We start from the raw sequence: 21,021 nt of genomic DNA, 5'->3' as shown, positions 1-21,021 counted from the left end.
AAGGTTGCTTTCTTCAGTTGGCTGGCATCTCATGGGAAAATATTGACTATTGATAAGCTGAGAAAGCGTGGCCTCTACATAATAGACTGGTGCTTCATGCGCAAGCACAATAGTGAATTAGCGGATTACCTTCTTCTTTACTGTGAAGTAGTTAAAACTTTATGGGATGAAATATTCACCAGGCTCGGTATTGTATGGCTAATGCCTAGGAGGGTGATAGATTTATTGTCATGTTGGAGAGGAATCCAGGGCAATCGTCAGATTGCAGTTGTTTGGAAGATGGTGCCTCTATGCTTAGGCCCCGTTTGGATTCAAAAAGTGTTTCATCTCATCTTATTTTATCTCATCATTACAACTTTTATACAAAATATAATAAATAATTCAACTTTTTTAAATCTTAATTCAACTTTTTCAAATATCAAAATAATAATAATAATATTAAAAAATAATATTCTAATAATATTTTTTTCAACGTTCATCTTTCATCTAAAACCATCTTATCTCATCTCTGAATCCAAACCAGCTCTTAATGTGGTGCACTTGGAACGAGAGGAATGGTCGTTGTTTTGAGGATAGAGAGCGCTTACTGGAAGGGTTTAGGGATTTTTTCTTTCATACATTGTTGCTTTGGGCATCATCTATTGCATTGAATGGAACGAGTTTTAATGACTTTTATGCTGCATTTCGCAGCGCTTAACTTGTAATTAGGCTTATCTTGTATACTTCCTGTGCACCTGGGCCTTGCCTAATTACGTGGATTAATAAAATCTCTTCTTACTTGTAAAAAAAAAAAGATTGTTCTTTGGTTTCTTATTTTTCACTTTTCTTTAATTTTTTTGGGGAGGGGCGAATGGAGGCGGGGACTGTGAATTTTTGTGCATTCTCTTGCTTTTGATCACTGGTTTAATTTTCTTATTTGGGAACAAGTAAATGGAATATACATGGTGTGGAATGAGGATTTATTGTTGTTTTTCCTTTTACTTGTATAAAAAAAATTTATTGTTCTTTGATTTGGTTTTTGTAACCCTTTTTATAGGCAACTTTTCTCCATAAAGGATTTGACGAGACACGCCGCCTTGGTCTACAGAGTGAAACAGAGCAGGTCTTTAGTTCCCTTCTTTACGTGTCGTTGATAGTGATGATCGTTTTTATAAAATTGGGGTTCCTCAATACTGTGCTTCTGACTTGTTTAGATAGTACGTCATGCATCTCCACTAGGGGAAACTGGAATGCTTGTTGTTGACTCTGTGGTAAGTACAATCATGCAATGTTTTACCTACAAAAGAGAGTACGTTTGTGTTTTTAATGTTATATTGTATGTTAATTTTCTTATTATTTCGAAGGTAATAATATGTTGATTTTTACGACTTCTATGGTCCTTAACTTGTTTTAGGTGCCTGGTGGCCCTGCTCATAAGCATTTGGAGCCAGGAGATGTGCTTGTTCGTGTGAATGGGGAAGTAAGTTATGCTTTGAATTACTCCCGACTTCATTGATATATTTCAGATACTATTATTGTAGGACTTCTATTTTTTACTGTAGTTGTTGGGCTTCAGCTACATCGTAATTTTGAAACAAGTACCATTATTGTAATTCCCTAAAACCCTTCTGGAAGCATTTCTCACTGGAGAACAAGATTTTCAGAAACATGATGTCTCTTAAGGATTTTATTTTTTTCCTGTGCCGGGTGTATAGGTAGAATAGAAAATATCATCTTTTTTTTTTCGTTGGGGATAAGGGGAGGGGGACAGCTTACTGTTTAGTGTTTACTGGGAGTATAGTCGCTGAAAACTGTTTCCATTTCATTCTCGACATCCTGTGATTGCTTTATTCGCACTTTGGTATTAAGCCACACGTACTGGGCAACAATCTGAGTGTGGAGTTGTGCAATATCATTTGGGCATTATCTCCTACAGAACAAATTGTAAAAATGACTTCCAATAATCATCGTCTTAATTTTTACCAAGAATAATCTAGCCTATGTTTTCTACTAGTTGAGCTACTACTTGCATGTGTTTGAACGGAAATCCTAATGCAGGTATTTCTTTAATGAATGGAAAACCTAATGCAGGTAATTACTCAATTCCTGAAGTTGGAGACTTTACTTGATGACAGTGTCAACCAGAACATTGAATTGCAAACTGAGAGGGGTGGCACATCATTGACTGTCAACTTGGTGGTAAGAGTTACTGTTGCTTGATGTTTTGTCTTTCCAATGTTCAAGTAATTCTTGGCTACTGCCTTCTACTTTCTCTAGAGAAAAGTATATGCCAGGTCTTCTGGAATTTAGCTTGCTGCAAGAAAATAATGACCTAGATTCTCTTGAGAGTTGCTTCGAAACCATTTTCTGAATGTTGGGATGGTTTAAAATCTTTGTGAGATCCATTTTCTGCATGGCTATGAAAGTATCGAACCCATATCATAGGGGTTGGAGGTCTTACAGTGAACACCCAGAAAAGCAGTGGTAAGTGACAATTGAAGAGTTGTTTATAGTTGAGCGGCTACAGTGGCGTGGAGAAGATTCCAATGGAGGTTGACAGTAGAAACTATGTACTGAAATCTTTTGCCCAAGGACCAATTTTATCAAATACAACCCAAGATTCAGTCACTTGTCAATGTTCAGAAGTGGGGTTTAGATCCTTGAGCAAGGGCTCAAAAGTGAACCTTGGCACTTTGAAATAAACAAGGAGGGGGGAAAACTTAGTTTGTCCTTCCAAAACTCTAAATTGAATTCCCAGTCACAGTAATATGAATGTGCTTTGCTACGTTTATCCAATATCAGCTCTAGATCTTAGAAAAATATTTGCAAATGAGCTCCATCAATATTGAACTAATTAGATGATGTAAGAATCTCCTTGAGGTAATACTTTAAGAAAACCTACATAAATTATATTGTTAAGTTTTATCTTGGACCACCCTATGTTCACTTGCGTAAAAAAGATTGTCTTGGTTGCATGAAAAGTTCTATGATATAGATGGTTGATGAAGCAATGTTATGACTAGTCGTTTTGAAGTATAGCCTTGATATAAATTGGGGTTTCCTTGGATTTGGTTAAATTCATTACAAATGTTATGTAACAATCCAGAGAAAGCACTAGCTACATTTGCGTGATAACCCAAAAAGACTAATCAATCTGAAGTTTCACTAGGACCACTTATAAAGACCAATTTCATCTTGTAAGTAACCAATGTGGGACTTGGCACCCATGACTACTTTTGTAACTTACCCACTCTATGTGGGTTGATCTGTTCCCAATGTAGGACTGGGGTGTTATATCCAATTCATTAGAGGTCAACCTTGGGTGAAGAAAAATCGCCCAACTGTTCCTTAGGGGCCTAAACCTCAGGTATTTTAGGCCTATTAGTCTGGTGAATGGTATTTATAAAATTATCTCTAAGATGCTGGCAAATCGTTTGAGTAGGGTGATGGAGAGGATTATTTCACCATCTCAAAATGCTTTTGTGAGAGGAAGACAGATCTTAGATTCTGTTTTAATTGCTAATGAATGTTTGGAGAGTAGGTTGAAGGTGGGGAAAGCTGGGATTCTTATTAAATTGGATATGGAAAAGGCTTACGATCATGTAAGCTGGGATTTTCTTGTTTATTTACTGATGAGTTTTGGTTTTGGTGCTAAATGGAGCTCGTGGATTAAGTATTGTGTTTCGACTTCAAAATTTTCTATATTGGTGAATGGTGAACCGGCTGGTTTCTTTTGTAGTTCTCGCGGTTTGAGGCAAGGCTATCCCATTTCCCCCTTTCTTTTTGTTATGGTTATGGAAGCTTTGAGTAGAATGATTGAGAGGGCTGTGGAGGGTAATCTGCTGTCCAGTTTTGTGGTGGGTAATGAGACTAGGAATTTTTTAATGATCTCTCATTTGTTATTTGCTGACGATACCTTGATTTTTTGTGAGCCTGATTCGGATAATTTTTGTGTTTTAAGAGCACTTTTGCTATGTTTCGAAGCTGCTTCGGGGTTAAGAGTTAATTTGTCGAAGTCTGAAATTGTTCCTGTGGGTATGTTCAGAATTTATCAGACCTGGCGAATTTACTGGGGTGCAGAATCTCTTCTTTGCCTTTGAGGTATCTTGGGCTTCCTTTGGGATCCTCTTTTAAAGCTGTCAATATATGGGATGGGGTGATTGAAAAAATTGAAAGGAGGTTAGCGGGTTGGAAGAGGATCTACTTGTCTAGGGGGGAAGACTAACTCTTATAAAAAGTACTTTGTCCAACCTTCCCACCTTTTTCCTTTCTCTGTTTCCTCTTCCGGCAAGTGTGGAAAAGAGGATTGGGAGTTTATTTCGAAATTTCTTATGGGGAGGCTATGGTGAGGAAAAGAAGTTTCACTTGGTTAGTTGGAAGAAGGTTTGTCAACCACTGGATCGTGGTGGTTTGGGGATAAAAGATTTAAGGGTTTATAATAGAGCTTTATTTGGAAAATGGCTTTGGAGATATCATTTGGAGAGTAAAGCCCTGTGAAAAGATGTGATAGAAGTGAAATATGGAAGTTTGTGGGGCGGTTGGTGTTCTAAAGCTGCCAGTGGTGCTTATGGGGTTAGTTTGTGGAAATTTATTAGAAAATGTTGGGATTCCTTCTCCAATAATTTCAGATTGAAGGTGGGAGATGGTAAGAGGATTCTCCTTTGGCATGATTTGTGGTGCGGGGATACTGTTCTCAAGCTGGTTTTTCCTTCAATTTTCAGAATTGCCAGGGATCATAATGCATCTATTTATGATTCTTACTGCAGTAATAATAACTAGGTTGAATGGAATATCACTTTTAAAAGGGATGTCAATGATTGGGAGGTGGATGAAGTTAAGGCTCTGCTGGTTAAACTCTACAGTTCAAAGTTGGTGCTTGAAAGAGAGGATAGTATGGTGTGGATCCCTGCTGGAAATGCTAAGTTTTCAATCTCATCTTATTACAGATTTTTGTCAAGTCATAGTAGTTGTGTTTTTCCTTGGAAAAGTATATGGAAAGTGAAAGTTCCCAGTAAGGTTGCTTTTGGTGGCATCTTTGGATAAAGTATTGACTACTGATAATCTTAGAAGGAGAGGTCTGTTTATAGCTGATTGGTGTGTCATGTGTAAAAGGGCAGGAGAATCTGTAAATCATCTTTTTCTTCACTGCGAAGTGTCAAGATTCTTGTGGACTGAGGTTTTGAGTTGGACATGTTTACATTGGGTAATGCCTAGAGAAGTGGTGGATTTATTGGAAGGGTGGAAGGGTTTGAAGGGCTGTAAGAAGACGGTGAGAGTTTGGAAGATGATACCTCTTTGTCTTATGTGGTGCATATGGATTGAAAGAAATGGGAGATGCTTCGAAGATAAAGAATGCTCATTGGGAGATCTTAGGGATTTTTCTTGAGTACTTTTGAGTTCTTGGGTTAAAGTGTTTGTAATGGAGGATAATTTTCTGCACTTGTTTTAGTTTTCTGGCATTTAGTTTCTTTTCGTTTGTGGAAGTTGTAGGTGTTTCCTTTGTATACGTCCTATGTACTTGGGCTTATGCCTATTTCTTGAATAAATTATTACTTATAAAAGAAAAAAAAAACCTCAGGTATGAGCCTTGAGAGGTTTTGGTTGGTCTGGGCTGGCTTTTAGACCACCCAATCCATGGACACCCCTAAATGCTAGGTATGTGCTAGCTCTCAGATTTAACTGCATGTTAGAAGTTTTTGTTAAGATTTGTTTTATATGCATTGACTACTTGGTTATACTTGGATTCTTTCTATTAGCTTTTGATTTTACTTTAAAAAATTTAAACTTCTTATTACCTATAAACAAAATCTTTTGATTTTACTTTATCTAATTATTGCAATATTTAATATCTTCAATATATATATATCAGGTGCAAGATTTAATATCACCAATTTATATTTCAGGTGCAGGATTTACATTTAATAACTCCTGATCACTTCTTAGAAGTAAGTGGAGCAGTGATTCACCCTCTTTCTTATCAACAGGTAGGCTGGACTCGGCATGTATTGCTTGATTCTTAAGATTGACAACTTTTTAATTTCCATTTTGTTTACTGCTATTGTGCTCTCCATCGTTGCTTCTCTTTGACCATGATTGGATGTGCATTACATGCATTGCATGTTGTTGGAAAGGCAAGCTGCAACCTACTGATCAAAGGGTGGGTTTGGGATGAGTTCTGGGCGTTAACATCTTGGGTTCTAAACTGTGTAAAATGGTAGGCATCACAAGGCTAATATCAAGCAGTGATGATATTACTCGCAGAAAAAAAAAAGTTGTGATATTGACATTCTAAACATTGATTATGTGTGCATGTTACATGCTTAACAATTGTCCCCATTACACTTAACATTCCAATGGTGGTTGCGGGCGTTTGATGGCTTGTTTCTAACTATATTATCCAAGGTGTTTGAGGTGATAAGGGAAGGATGTTATGTGCTTTTAACTGAAAAAAGGATGGAAAGTTGTGAAAGATATGAGCTTGGGGCTAGCTACGGTGTGATGGTTTACTAAAGCTTTGGAGGAGTGTCTGAAGGCTGGGAGAAAGGAGTTTTACATCGCTCATCGGGAAGGGGACAGGGGCTTCATTGCACAGCATTGCTCCAACTCCCAAGGCTTTTACATGGCACTGGTGGATTATGGTGGGGGAGGTCGTAGGAGTTTCACCTTCATACTAGGGGATTGGGATGGCATAGGCTGGAGGAAGCTATGGTGGGGGAGGTCGCCGGAGTTTCATCTTCATACCAGGGGATAGGGATGTCATGGGCTGGAGGAAGCTAGTAGAGGTATTGAAGGAAGCTGAAAGAGAAGGTGGTCTTGCTCATTTGTCACCGCTAGTGACGACGGTAGCCACTTCTGATACTCGGTCGTATAGGAAAGTACTCCAACAACCGTGGGTTTCGGAGCTGGCTCGTGAACATGTCATACTAGGAGCGGTAGGTCTGCAAAGGTCAGGTGGTGCCACCGTTTCTGCAAGTGCCCAGAGACGCGAGGGGGGTGGCAGGGGTGTTGTTGGTCTGAATGAGGAAATGGTGCATCAAGTGTTGACTGTAATGAAGAGCCAGTTGGGTGAAATGACTGATAAAGTTAACTGGCTAATACGGTGCATTAAGGAGAAAAATGGGGTGGGCTTGGGCCTGGGCCTGGGTGGTGGTTTGAATGTAGAAAACAACAGGAGTGTCATTTCAGGCTCTCTTGATCAAACAGGTCAGGGTTAGCCTAAAGGGAAGGAAAAGGTACTAGGCCCAGGTGTTGGGCTTCAGCCCATGGGTATGCAGCCTTCCAAACAACAGGCAGGCTTTGTTTGGAGGAGAAGAATGCTGGTTGGAGCTTGCCCATCGGTGAGTGGGTATGAGCCATCGTCGCCAGCGAAGACTCAGGTGACCTTGCCGAAGGTTGCAAATGCGGAACCATCGACGAATGGTACGCTGGCGACGGTAGAATTCACAGAGCACGAAGGTGCGAGATCGAGCAACACTGACATCCCCCTAGCCCTCGACATGTTGGAACCAACAAAGACTAGCTCGACGGTGGTTGCCAGTGCACCTACGATGACAACCCCGTTGACTAGACTGCTGGGGGTTGAAGTTATAGTAGAAGGGGCTACAAGTATACTTGACTGTCCCATTTCCTTGGTTGGGCAGTCATAGAGAGTAGTGTCGGAGGCCACTGCCCCTACCAATGGTGTCCTAGCACTGGAAATCTAGTCGGAAACTAGAGGAGTGGGCCCTCGAGGTAGTCACATGGAGTTGGACAAGGACTTGAGGAAAGAGGCGCTCTTTTTGGGGGTGCCAGATGGATCGGATCTGCAATTGATTATCTGCGACGAAGAATGCTTTGATGGAGGAGCTACAGGAGTTAGAGGGGTGAGAATTGACGAAAGACACCTCGGAGGAGGCATTGTTGAGGAAGAGTTCGTTTGTGAATGAACTAGAGAGGGTATTGTTGATGGAGGAGATCTCGTGGTAACAAAAATCCAGGGCTCTTTGGTTAAAAGAAGGTGATAAATGCATGAAGTTCTTTCATAAAGTGGCTAATTCACATAGGCGCAACAATGCTATTGAGACACTCCATTCAGGTAATCAAGTGCTCTCTTCCCCCTCCGAAATAGAGAACCATATTGTGCATTATTATGAGAACCTTCTCATGGAGCCAACCTGTTGGAGACCGAAGCTCGATGATTTGTTTTTTGAGTCTATTGATCCGAAGAATGCGAGCTAGTTGGAAAGACCTATTGACGAAGATGAAATTTATAAGGTCATTAGTGGTATGGCTAAAGACAAAGCGCTGGGTCTGGATGGCTTTTTGTTGGGATTCTTTCAAGCTTGTTGGGAGATTGTGAAATGTGATATTATGCAGGTTTTTCTTGAATTCCACTCTTTCAAAAAGTTTGAGAAATACCTTAATGCGATGTTCACTTCTCTCATACTGAAGAAACATGGGGCTATGAAAGTTGAGGATTTTTGCCCTATAAGCTCGGTGAGTGGGGTATACAAGATTATTTCGAAGGTTCTTGCTAATCGGCTAAACTTGGTAATGGAACAAATTATTTCTAAGCCTCAAAATGCTTTTGTTCGGGGGAGACATACTTGATTCAGTTCTCATTGCCAATGAGTGCTTGAATCATAGGTTGAAGGAGGGAGTACCAGGCATTCTATGCAAGCTTAACATGGAAAAAGCATATGACTCTGTGAATTGGGAATCTCTCTTTTATTTGCTCGAGAGGTGTAGCTTTGGTGATAGGTGGATTTCATGGATTCAACATTGTGTTACTACCGCTCGCTTCTCAATGCTAGTTAATGGCACCCGTGGATTGCGATAAGGGGATCCATTGTCTCATTTTCTTTTTCTTTTTGTTATTGGGGCACTTGGTTGGATGGTGAAAGCTGCTATTGAAGGAGGTCTTTTAGCCGGTTTTTCGGTGGGTAATGGTACTAATGGCTCTATCATAATCTCACATCTCTTATTTGCAGATGACACTCACCTCTTTTGTGAAGCGGATCTTGGCCAGATTCAAGTTTTACGTGCATTCTTGTTATGCTTTGAAGCCGCGTTGGGGCTTAAGGTGAACCTTGGTAAGTCCGAGATGGTGGCGGTGGGTGTGGTGCCTAGAATCAACAGTCTGGCAAGTCTCTTGGGTTGTAAAGTGTCTTCTTTGCCTATGAAATATTTGGGTCTTCCGTTGGGGGCAACCTTTAAAGCTAGAGCTATTTGGGATGTGGTTATTAAGAAAGTTGAGAAAATGTTGGCTAGTTGGAAACAGTTGTATTTATCGAAAGGGGGTCAACTCACACTAATTATGGGCACTTTATCTAATATTCTGACCTATTTTTTCTCTATTTCCGTTGTCTACAGAGTTGTCGAATAGGATTGAGAATATATTTCAGCTTTTTTTGAGAGGTGGAGTGGGGGAGGAAACAAAATTCCATATTGTTAATTGGAATAAAGTTTGCTTCCCAATCTCGATTGGCGGATTGGGAGTGCGCAACTTGAGAACTTTCAATAAAGCTCTATTGGGGAAAGACTATGGAGGTACCACTTAGAGGGGGACTTATTGTGGAAGGAAGTTATTGACTTTAGATACGGAAGTGCTTGGGGGGCTGGTGTTCCAATGTAGTGAAGGGGGAGGGGTATGGCGTGGGCTTGTGGAAATTTATTAGGAGGGGTTGGCATTGTTTCGAAAACCATATCTGTTTGTGGTTGGAGTGGGTACCAGAATCAGGTTTTGGCATGATGTTTGGTGTGAAGATCGTGCTTTTGATAAGGCCTTCCCAACTCTCTATAGTATTGCAGTTAACAGGGATGCTTCTGTGGCGGATCTGCTTGCATTTTCTCATGATTCTCACTTGTGGAATGTCCTATTTAATAGGGATATTCATGATTGAGAATTGCATACCGTTTCAGAATTTTTCAGATTGATATACTCCACAAGAAGTATAACAGTACAGGGGGATAGGATACAATGGAGGTCCATTGGCAGCAAGAAGTTTATAATCAAGGCATATTACAAAATATTGGCATCACAAGGTAATGTACCCTTCCCGTGGAGAAGTATTTGGAGGTCTGGCGTGCCTTCCAAAGTAGCTTTTTTGGGATGGACCGCTGCTCTTGTGAATATTCTGACCACGGACAACTTAAGGAAGATGGGATTTATTGTGATGGATTGGTGCTATTTGTGCAAAAAACATGGAGAATCAATGGATCACTTATTATTGCATTGTGAGGTGACGAGTGTTGTGGAATGAGATCTTTAGAAGAGTTGATGTCGCTTGGGTAATGCCATTGAGGGTGGTTGATTTACTTGCTTGCTGGAAGGAAATTCAAGGCTGTCCCCAAGTGGCGGCAATATGGAAGATGATTCCGTTGTGCATTATGTGGTGTACTTGGTCGGAAAGGAATGCGCGGTGCTTTGAAGATAGGGAGCGCACAATGACGAAGCTTGAGAATTTTTTTTGTACTCAATTTAATGCTTTGGTTTTCAGCCATTGTGCTTAATGGAAACAATGTTTATGACTTCTTATCCTTAATTTAGCGATTCTAGAATGTATTTAGGCATTCTTTTGTATATCTCGTGTACATAGGTATGCCTATTTCATTCATATCAATAAAATTTACTTCTTATAACAAAAAACATCTTGGGTTCTGTCACTCTAGGAGTTCCTCTGTATTATCAAATATTATGTGGTTATGGTGGATGATGATGTATATGGATGGGGAGCGGTGCTAGTTTGCCGCCTGAGTAGCACCGCTCTATTTGACCGCTAGGCCAAATTGGTGTATTTATTTTTTTCCAATTTTTTTTTATCATTTTAAAACATTTTTAAAAAATATAAAAAAAAAATCAATACACTAATAGTCGTTTCCTTAACTATCAAGTAAAGAAGAAAATTAAAAAAAAATTAAAATTCATGAGGTGTCAAAATGAGAGGGCAAATTGAGTGGGCAAAGTAGCATTTTTCTATGGATGAGTGACGTCATATGTGGGTGGGTTCGAAGGGTTCTATCATGCTGAGGTTCCATGTCACAAAAAACTTTTACTATTTTTATTATTATATTTAATTTGGGTCTTTGTCAACGAATGGCATTAACTAGGGCATGTTTGGACACTTGGAGTATCTTAGAATTTTACGAATAGTAGTGAAATGATTTGAGTGAAGATGTTTTTATTGAGTTTTGAGAAAGGAGAGAGAAAAAAGTTAGAATAAAAATATTATAAAGTTAAAAAATTGTTTGAATATTATTTTTTAATATATTTTTTTTAAGTTTGTTAAAGTTGTATTGATTTTTGTGTTTGAATAATAATTAAGTAATTATTAGATGAAAATTTTGAAAATTTAAAAATTTGAAATTGAAAATTGTTGTGTTTGAGTGATGTTTAGGAATCAAATTTTGAGTAGGGCTGTAAGTTTACTGGTCCAGACCGGTAAGGTCTGGTCAGGTTTTCTGGACCGGACAGATAAGATATTGGTAATTTTCGGTCCATATAATTTTAGGGTTTCGGCTTTTGGTCTGGTTGCGGAGTGTGTTTTTTTCACCCTAGACCAGATCGATAATTATACTGGTCAGTTTTGGTTCAAATAATTTTAGGATTTCGGTTTTTGGTTTGGTCGCAAGGTGTGGTTTTTTCACCCCAGATTGGACCGACCGAGTAGTATATATAGTTTTTTAAAATATTATTTTATATAGTAGTTGTATAAGTTAATTATATAATTTTCATCTAACCTATCACCATTGACCATATAAAATCTTTTGGTTTTTATTTATTTATTTGGAGTTTGGATGAAAAAATCCTTGTCAAGGGCATGTGCACTCTCGGGATTAGTCGGGACGTTCCTGGACACCCGGTGCCAATTAAAAAAAAAAAACTGTTTACGAGTTTAAAAAAAAAAATCAGCTATTAGCTTGAACTTTTCAAGAATTAACCAACGAGGCTTCACATGTTACATCGAATATCAATTTCTTGTTTTACCGGACACTTTCTTTTCTAGTTTTCTAGTCTCTCTTTTTTTAATCTGAACTCTAATTAATGTGAATCCAGACTTTTTGAATCTAGATGTGTTAAATTATAGTGTACTAAATGTCGCTTTTTGCTAGTTATTTATCTTATGTAACTCTAATTACTATAGCAGACATTGTAATTCTTTTAGTTGACTTAATGCAGGCCAGAAATTTCCGTTTCCATTGTGGTCTTGTATATGTTACGGAACCAGGGTAAGTTTTATTAGATTTAATATGAAGTTCTTACACTTTTTATATGGGAACAAAAATTTTATTGCTAAAATGAGATAATATTGTACAAGAAAATTCTTTAGGAATTTACAGTCTGAAATTCTTGTAATAAGTGAATAATAAAAGTAAAAAAAAGAAAGAAAGAAAGAAGTTAAAAGAAAAAAGACTATAAAGAGCACACACCCCATCATACAATCCTCTCAAAACGTATATTGAAGTGATAAAACTGAGTGCCCTAACCCTCAAGAGCCCAAATATTGGGTTCCTTTTAGTAGTTCACGTAAGGCATAATGGAAAAACCATCCAAATATTAAAACTATTATGTTGTCCATACTTTCCTTTCCAACAACCAAAAAGCTTGAAACCATCTCATTTACAGTCTCCAAATTAAGAGAACACTAGGGACAAAATCTTCAGCAACTGGACAATGCAGAAGTAGATAAGTAACTGTTTCCCGAGTTCTCACAACTCTCAAAATTTTCCTGAGCCTATGACTTTTGGCCTCTCTGAAGCGGGCTCACGGCATAAATTAAACTCTCTCCATTTGTTGTAACATTTTTTATTTGCTACTCCATCGCCATCTGGCACACATTTGGAGATCATCTAAGCCTTACGTGATGAGAACCCAGTTATAATACCTTTTACCTCCTGTCCCACTGTACAAGCAGGTTTTTAAATTTGGTATCATCGTCCCAAAGTCCTTGCCACATTGGCCAACGTTAACTTAATGCTATGTCTTTTTTGCATAAAATTCAATCATTTGATTGACATCGGTTTGATTTGTGTTTGCTATTTGTACTTTGACACTATATGCCTTCTTAACATAAGGGAGTATTGATTTATATTGCAGATATATGCTCTTTCGAGCAGGAGTTCCTCGTCATGCCATCATTAAGAAATTTGCTGGTGAAGAAATATCCTGTCTTGAGGAACTAATTGCCGTTCTGTTCAAGCTGTCCAGGGGTGTTCGGGTGCCATTGGAATATATAAGTTACACGGATCGTCACCGCAGGAAGGTATGTGATTTAAACAACTTGGATAAGGGTTACTAGTGGATCACATCGTATTTTATCAGCATGGTGAACTGGTACTTACCATTGATGTCTCTTTTTGGTTTAGTTTAGTCATGTTATGGACCTGTTGATGCCTACCAGTTCATTAAGCTTGTGTGGGTCTGCAGCCTGTATCCTCCCCCCTTTCTTCATTTCTAGTTTCTTCTGACCCTTTTTGTGGCTGCAGTCTGTACTTGTCACAGTAGATCGCCATGAATGGTATGCCCCTCCACAGATATACACCCGTGATGATAGTACTGGTCTGTGGACTGCAAAGCCTGCTTTTCAACCTGACTCTCATCTTCTATCCACTGGTCTCAATGATGTCGGGGGTCTGGGAGTCCAGGCCTTTTCAGTGAGTGGTGGGGCTAACTGCATGGACCATTTACATCAGAGTAACAACCAGGAGTTGACTGATAGTGTTACTAGTATGGAAACAAATTGTGAAGATGCTTCTGACGATGCACGACCGCAGGATGACTCTGCTGGGTCTAAGAAACGACGAGTTGAAGAGGATTTGTCTGCTGATGGAAATGTTGTTTCTGATTATTCCTTGCATGAAACAAGAGAAGTTAAGTTGGAGGATCCTAATACTGTGCAAAATGCTATTTTAAGAGATTTTCAAGGTGCAACAGCAACAACAGCCAATGCTTCATTTTCTGAACGAGTGATAGAGCCGACTCTTGTAATGTTTGAGGTAATTTTCTTTGAAATATTAAGGACTCGTTTGTTTACACAGATGAGATGAAAATTGAATAAAATATTGTTAGAATATAATTTTTTTAATATTATTTTTGTTTTGAAATTTGAAAAAGTTGAATTGTTTATTGTATATTGTGTGGGAGTTTGAGAAAGTTGTATTGATTAGATCAGATGAGATAAAATGAGATGAGATGATTTGTGAAAACAAACAATGTCAAATCTAATTGTCTTCTATCAACTGTGTATAGTTGACTGACCAGGCGGGCTTTTTCCCAACTAGTTTGTTGTGCATTTTGTTTTATTTTTATCATGTCAAATATCAAATGTTTTCATGCTTTACCCTCCATACCCTTTGAACTTTGTTTTGAAGTATGTTCCTTGTTAAGTTGTACGAGTGTGTCAATGTGGTTCGTTATGATAGCTATCCATAATTTTCTAGGAAGGGAACCACCTTTCATGTGAAAATTTATGTTTATAATGTTATGCATACTGCCCAACATGCTATTGACTACTCACTTTTTTGGCTTAAGCCCACCTCTTGTGGCCCCTCCAATTCAGGGCGCCTCCTTATCTTTATTTGTGTGATTTGTTTAGTTGGTTGCATCAGGGAATGTGGTTGGTCAGTGTTTGGATCATATCTCAGAAATCTATAGTAGTAGGCTTATGTTTTCCTTATTTATTTATTGGTCTTGAAGCCTCTTTTCCATCTTATATCAATGTTGTTGCTATATTTGGTTCACAATCATTTCCCCATGGTTTCACTTTTTATGGAACTATTTGTTTCCAGAGCTTAGATTTTGTTAGCAAGATGGTCTTTATGCTTGCAGGTCCATGTGCCACCATCGTGTATGCTTGATGGTGTCCATTCACAACATTTTTTTGGCACTGGTGTCATCATATATCATTCTCAAAGCATGGGACTTGTGGTGGTTGACAAGAACACAGTTGCAATATCTGCTTCTGACGTGATGCTGTCCTTTGCTGCTTTTCCAATTGAAATTCCTGGGGAGGTGAGTTTTTAGGGTACGTTTGGATAATGTGATGAGATGAGAAATTCTCAAAACTTCATTCCCAGACATCACTCAAACACAGAACACTTTTCAATTTTAAATCTTCAACTTTTTCATTTAATCATTACCTAATTATTACAAATTTTACAAACTTAAAAACAAAACACAAATATCAATACTTTTTCAAACTTCAAAACAAAAATATATTCAAATAATTTTTTAACTGTATAATATTTTTATTCAACTTTTTCTCTCTCATTTTTCAAAACCCAATAAAACATCTTAACTCAAACCATTTCACTACTACAAACCATTTCACTACTATTCACAGACAATTTCACTACTATTCACATAATTATGAGATACTTCAAGTGTCCAAACGAGCCCTTAATGTCAATAGATGTTAGAAAACATTGTCTGTTATTCAGCTTAAGTTGTCCACTTTCTTTATAGGTGGTTTTTCTCCATCCCGTTCACAATTATGCTCTTGTTGCATATGACCCCTCTGCTTTGGGAGCTAATGGTGCCTCAGTTCGTGCTGCTGAGTTACTTCCTGGTAGCTTTGACTTTTTCGCATTAGTTCTTCAACTGCTTTTTGTTGATTTAATTTTACTTTGTTAGATTCCATATTCCACAAGTCTAATTTTGCTGTTTCACACCTTTCACGACTAGTCATATTTTAGTAGGCATATTGCATATATCAGGTCTTCTTTCACATCTGCGAATGATATTTTAATTTTGTTATTCCTAGATTGACGGGTCTTTTACCTAAAAGAGGCATTTTAAGAAGGATTTATGTATATATATATTATTTATTTATTTACTCTATGAGACAGAGCCTGCATTACGTCGTGGTGACTCGGTTTATCTCGTGGGGTTAAGTAGAAGCCTACAAGCAACATCCAGAAAATCCATTGTGACCAATCCCTGCGCTGCATTGAACATTGGCTCAGCTGATTGTCCACGATACAGAGCAACCAATATGGAAGTCATTGAGCTTGATACTGGTAACTGCACTTGCAGTTGTTAAAGCAGATCTTGCTTGTCCAGATTTTTACTTTGACGCATATATGATGTCTTCTGTTGTCAGATTTTGGTAGTTCATTTTCGGGGGTGTTAACTGATGAGCATGGAAGGGTCCAAGCTATCTGGGGAAGCTTTTCAACCCAGGTTTCCATTTTTATATCGCTTCTGATATGCCTCATGCCTTATTATAGCATAGCTCTGATGCATATATTCTTGATTGCAGCTGAAATTTGGTTGCAATACGTCTGAGGATCATCAATTTGTCAGGGGTATTCCAATATATGCAATCAGCCAAGTCCTTGACAAAATCATATCTGGTGCAAAAGGGACACCTCTTCTCATAAATGGTGTCAAAAGGCCAATGCCGCTTGTTAGAATTTTAGAGGTTGAACTTTATCCTACATTGCTATCAAAGGCTCGGAGTTTTGGACTCAGCGACGATTGGGTGCAAGTACATATTCTTCCTAAGAAAATATTTATTGTTCATTTGCCCCTTTTTCATTATAAATGCATTGGTCTCTTGAATAAGCCTTGAGACATTCATTATTTTCATGATGAAGAAAGTGGCTTTGTTTCTTTGTATATGTTTTTATTTTGAGTTTGTATTGCTTATGCTATCTTTAATGGATAGAAAATTCTGATATTGATATAATATTGTGGTTCCTGAAAGATGCAGAGGAAATAGCCTGTATGATGGAGCTTGGTGATAGAAAACGAAGTCTCTCTTTAAGTTTTGGAGATTTCAATAAGGACTTTCTTTACGTGTGTGTTGTTTTTTTCCCTGCTTTACTTTTAGAGTCGGACTATTTTAAAATTCAACTTTGTGGTGTCTGTGGAAACCTATCAGAACTGGAATGAGAGCGTGAAAAAAGAACGTAAACAGATCCGATGAAAAATAAATAGCTCTTGCTGTCCTATCAATGCCCATGCCTTGCAAGTGCATTTAGATTATCTGTTTTAAAGAACCTTATTAACTGATGTTTCAGTGAGTGTAATGTTATGCCTACTTTTGGTAAAAGCATGCTTAAGCACGAAGCATCAAGGTCAAAGCACTTCGCTTGGCACTTTAGTCAGCTTAAAGCTCAAAAAGCACGCTTTTATAGTTTTTAAAAAAAATATTATATATCATATTTAACCATTAATGTTTGTCTGAACAATTTATTTGGGGACAATAAACGAGGATTGTATACTTTAAGATGGCATTTTACTGCCTGTTTTATCATAGAAATCAATACCTACAATTCCATGCTTTTTTGTTCGTTACCTTGTGCGTATATTTTAATTCAACCTTTTTATTGATTTTGGCTATCAAATATCTTGGTTATGCACATTCTTTTAAACACAAGAATTATATAAAATGCTATGTTGAATTTTATGTCATGCTGGATAATTCTCTAACAAACTGAGTTACTAGGCTAAAGATGCTAATATCTTACCTTTTAAAATTTTATTTAAGTTATTAGCTGAAATAGTGCCTACTTTCTCTCTCTAAAACTTTTCTCTCCGTACAACTTCCCTACGTAAACTTTCTGCTTCATCTCAATGGAGTTGGTGGGAGTTTGATAGTTCAAAGGGAAGGAATATGGATCATCGGAGAGTAATAAACATAGAACTAAAGTCTTTTGAGGTGGTAAGGGATGGGTGTAGGATTCTCATTACCGAAAAGGGGTGGAAGCTGGTGAAGAAAATGAGTCTGGAGTTGGTTACAGTGCACTGGTTCACTAAAGCTTTGGAAGATTGTTTAATGGCTGGAAGAAAGGAGTTCTATACAGGGCATAGGGAAGGTGACAGGGGCTTCATAGCACAGAGGTGTTCTAATCTCCAGGGAGTTTTCATGGCTTTGGTGGAATACGGGAGAGGTGGCCGTCGAAACTGCATTTTTATTCCGGAAGATAGGGATGGAAGGGGTTGGAGGCGGATGGTGGAGGTCTTGAAGGAGGCTGGGCGTGGTGGTTACAAAGGGCCGTCGACGACGGGAAGGATGGCAGCTCAGCCTTCATACCTGGAGGCTTTCAAAAACCCGAGGGTTTTGAACCCATCACGTCAACTTGCTGGGGTGGGTGGAGCAGTGCCGTTGCAAAAGTCTGTAAGCAACGTTGTTCATGTAGGGGAGCAGAGCAGTGAGGGTGGTGGCAGAGATTGTGTCGGGCAAATAAGGAAGAAATCTTTCGGGCAGTGATGGATATGCAGAGACAAGTGGATGTTTTACAGCTTAATATAAATGCCTTAAAACGCTGCGTTCAAGAGGATAAAGAGGAGAGGGGCACGGGTCTGGGTGAGGGGGGTATGGGTCAAGGGAATTATGGGTTTAACAATAAACTGAGTAAGGCCTCTGGGCTAGCGGGTTAGGAGCTGTTGGGGCCCAGAAACATCAAGCATGCTGAAGCATTAGAAGGGATGGGCCGTGCTGTTGGGCCTGGGTGTCAAATGCAGCCCACGGGCTCGTATGCATGGAGGAGACGCTCTCCGTCTGTCTCGGTGATGCCGTCGGTTCCATCCCTGCCGGTGACGAATCAGATGGCCCCGGCGAGCTCGGTGAACATGGCGACACCATCGGCGATGGCGATACCACCGGCAGATGGTTTCGGCGAACATGGCAACACCATCATTATGCTACAGCCTACGGTGAAACTGGGTCTCTCTCAACTCACGGTGAGAGATGACGGAGTACACGGCGACACCATTGTTTTGCCGGCGTCCCCTCTGCATCAGGCAGAGGTTCCGAACCTGGAGTCCCCTCTTTGTCCTGCGACGGGGGGGTTACCAGGTATCTCGCGGGGAGTAAACCAGCCACCGAGCGTAGCTGCTGTAGATCTAAACAGTCAGACAGTGCCGAGGAACCTAGGGGGAGGCTCCTCCTCCTTGCCGGAACTTCAGATCCACTCCGAGGATCATATTGAGCTGATAAGAAACGACGATGGTACTGAAGCTAGAGTTTTCGGGGCAGAGGGGACTGGGCTGGAGGTGGTGGATGTTGGGCTCATTGGGAGTGAGGTTGTGTTAGTTCCTGAGACTCAATTTCCATCTAGTGATGCTGTGGTTGAATGGGAGAGTAGAAATTTATTTGGGGAGGAAGAAAAGAGGGAGATACATTCTACGCAGTGGGCTTATAGTGTAGGGGAGCCTATCCCATTGAAACATTTACTTCCAAATGAATCAACTACACCGGATTGGATGCTAAAAAAGGTGAAAGAATTGCAATACTTGATAGGTATGGACTGTGTGGGTTATGAAGAGCAGTTTTTTGCGCTACTTACTGCAATAGAAGCGGGCCACTCACAAGCTAAGAAATCAGGGGCGAAAAAACAGCGGGAGCTCAAGCGCCTTACTTGGTCGTTAAATTATGAAGGAAGTTCAAGCCGAGAAAGATCAAAAGGGAAGGGGCTTGCTTCTCCTTTATGAAGCCAAAAATCATATCTTGGAACGTCCGGGGGTTAAATGAGGCAAATAAGAGGCTTCAAATAAAAAATCTGCTGAGAGAATGGAGGGCGGACATAGTATGTTTACAAGAAACTAAATTGAAAACTATTTCTAGAAGACTAGTTCGAAGTGTTTGGAGCTGTACTTATGCAGATTGGGTGTATCTAGCTTCAAACGGGGCTTCAGGAGGTATTTTAGTAATGTGGGATAAAAGAGTTGTTGACAAAATGGAGGAGTTTGTGGGGGAATATACAGTGGCATGCTCTTTTAAGAGTGTGATAGATGATTTTGCGTGGGCCTTTGCTGGGATGTATGGTCCAAATGTGGACAATGACAGAAGATTGTTATGGGAGGAACTTGCCGGGCTACACAGTTGGTGGGAACTTCCGTGGTGTATAGGAGGGGATTTTAATGTCATTAGATCAACAAGTGAACGGTTGGGTGAGAGTAGGATGCGACCTGCAATGATAGAGTTCTCTGATTGTATTTTTGAGTTAAACTTGTTGGATATACCTCTATTGGGGGGTGCTTTCACTTGGTCGAATAATCAGACATGGTCCCGGCTGGACAGATTTCTCATCTCACCGGAATGGGAGGTGCACTATCCGGAGGTGTGCCAAAAGAGATTGCCTCGTCTTTGCTCAGATCATTTTCTTATCTTATTGGACTGTGGGGGCATTCGAAGTGGGTGCCGTTATTTTAAGTTTGAAAACATTTGGCTGAAAAGTGAAGGTTTTGTGGATAAGGTGAGGCAATGGTGGTCTTCTTATCAGTTTCATGGTAACCCCTCTTTCATTTTAGCCAGTAAACTGAAAGCTTTGAAAAATGACCTTAAGTTTTGGAACATACAATCCTTTGGAGATTTAGGGGAGCGTAAGAAATGCATGGTGGATGAATTACAATAGCTCGAGTATATACTTGAGGTTAGAGCTCTCGCACCGCAGGAAATATCGAGGAAGACTGAGTTGGTTTCAGAATTAGAGAGAGTACTATCATTAGAAGAGATTTCTTGGCGCCAGAAGTCGAGAGCATTGTGGCTGAAAGAAGGGGATCGGAGTACAAAGTTCTTCCATAGAGTTGCCAACTCTCATAGAAGAAATAATACCATTGAAATGTTGAATATAAATGGTATGGTATGTAATGATGCCCCTGTGATTAGTGAACATGTGGTAGATTTCTATGAACAACTACTTACAGAAAGAGAAGGATGGAGGCCAAAGATGGATGGCCTTGGTTTTGATACTATTGAGCCTCTAGAAGCGGCGTGGTTAGAAAGGCCCTTTGAAGAAGGGGAAGTGTATGAAGTAGTGAGACGTATGGTCAAAGATAAAACTCCTGGTCCAGATGGTTTCTCGATGGGCTTTTTTCACTCTTGTTGGGAAGTGGTGAAAGAAGATTTAATGAATGTGTTTCAGGAAGTTTCTTTGGTTGGGAAGTTTGAGAAAAGCATAAATGCCACTTTTATTGCGTTGATCCCTAAGAAGATTGGGGCGGTGGAGATTAAGGATTTTCGACCCATCAGCCTGGTGAATGGAGTGTATAAAATTATCTCAAAGGTTCTGGCTAACAGATTGGGGGTGGTATTGGGGAAGATTATCACGAAAACA

At 39.4% G+C, this 21,021-nt stretch overlaps 1 protein-coding gene across 1 annotated transcript in view; it reads left to right on the top strand.

The window, feature by feature from the left end:
* The window catches only part of LOC108988100 (protease Do-like 7), a 34,679-nt gene that overhangs the window by 8,907 nt on the left and 4,751 nt on the right, over window positions 1-21,021 (top strand). Inside the window, exons 8-20 of the mRNA XM_018961218.2 lie at window positions 1,037-1,102; window positions 1,194-1,250; window positions 1,394-1,459; window positions 2,071-2,178; window positions 5,883-5,963; window positions 12,137-12,186; window positions 13,055-13,220; window positions 13,444-13,953; window positions 14,786-14,968; window positions 15,422-15,524; window positions 15,805-15,975; window positions 16,059-16,138; window positions 16,218-16,445. Coding sequence (XP_018816763.1) covers window positions 1,037-1,102; window positions 1,194-1,250; window positions 1,394-1,459; window positions 2,071-2,178; window positions 5,883-5,963; window positions 12,137-12,186; window positions 13,055-13,220; window positions 13,444-13,953; window positions 14,786-14,968; window positions 15,422-15,524; window positions 15,805-15,975; window positions 16,059-16,138; window positions 16,218-16,445 — 1,869 coding nt within the window. The remainder of the gene's footprint in view (window positions 1-1,036; window positions 1,103-1,193; window positions 1,251-1,393; window positions 1,460-2,070; window positions 2,179-5,882; window positions 5,964-12,136; window positions 12,187-13,054; window positions 13,221-13,443; window positions 13,954-14,785; window positions 14,969-15,421; window positions 15,525-15,804; window positions 15,976-16,058; window positions 16,139-16,217; window positions 16,446-21,021) is intronic.

This window comes from Juglans regia, chromosome 1 (assembly GCF_001411555.2).
Source record: "Juglans regia cultivar Chandler chromosome 1, Walnut 2.0, whole genome shotgun sequence".
NCBI lineage: Eukaryota > Viridiplantae > Streptophyta > Magnoliopsida > Fagales > Juglandaceae > Juglans > Juglans regia.
Note: the sequence above shows the minus strand (reverse complement) of the source record. Positions and strands in the feature narration are given on the sequence as shown.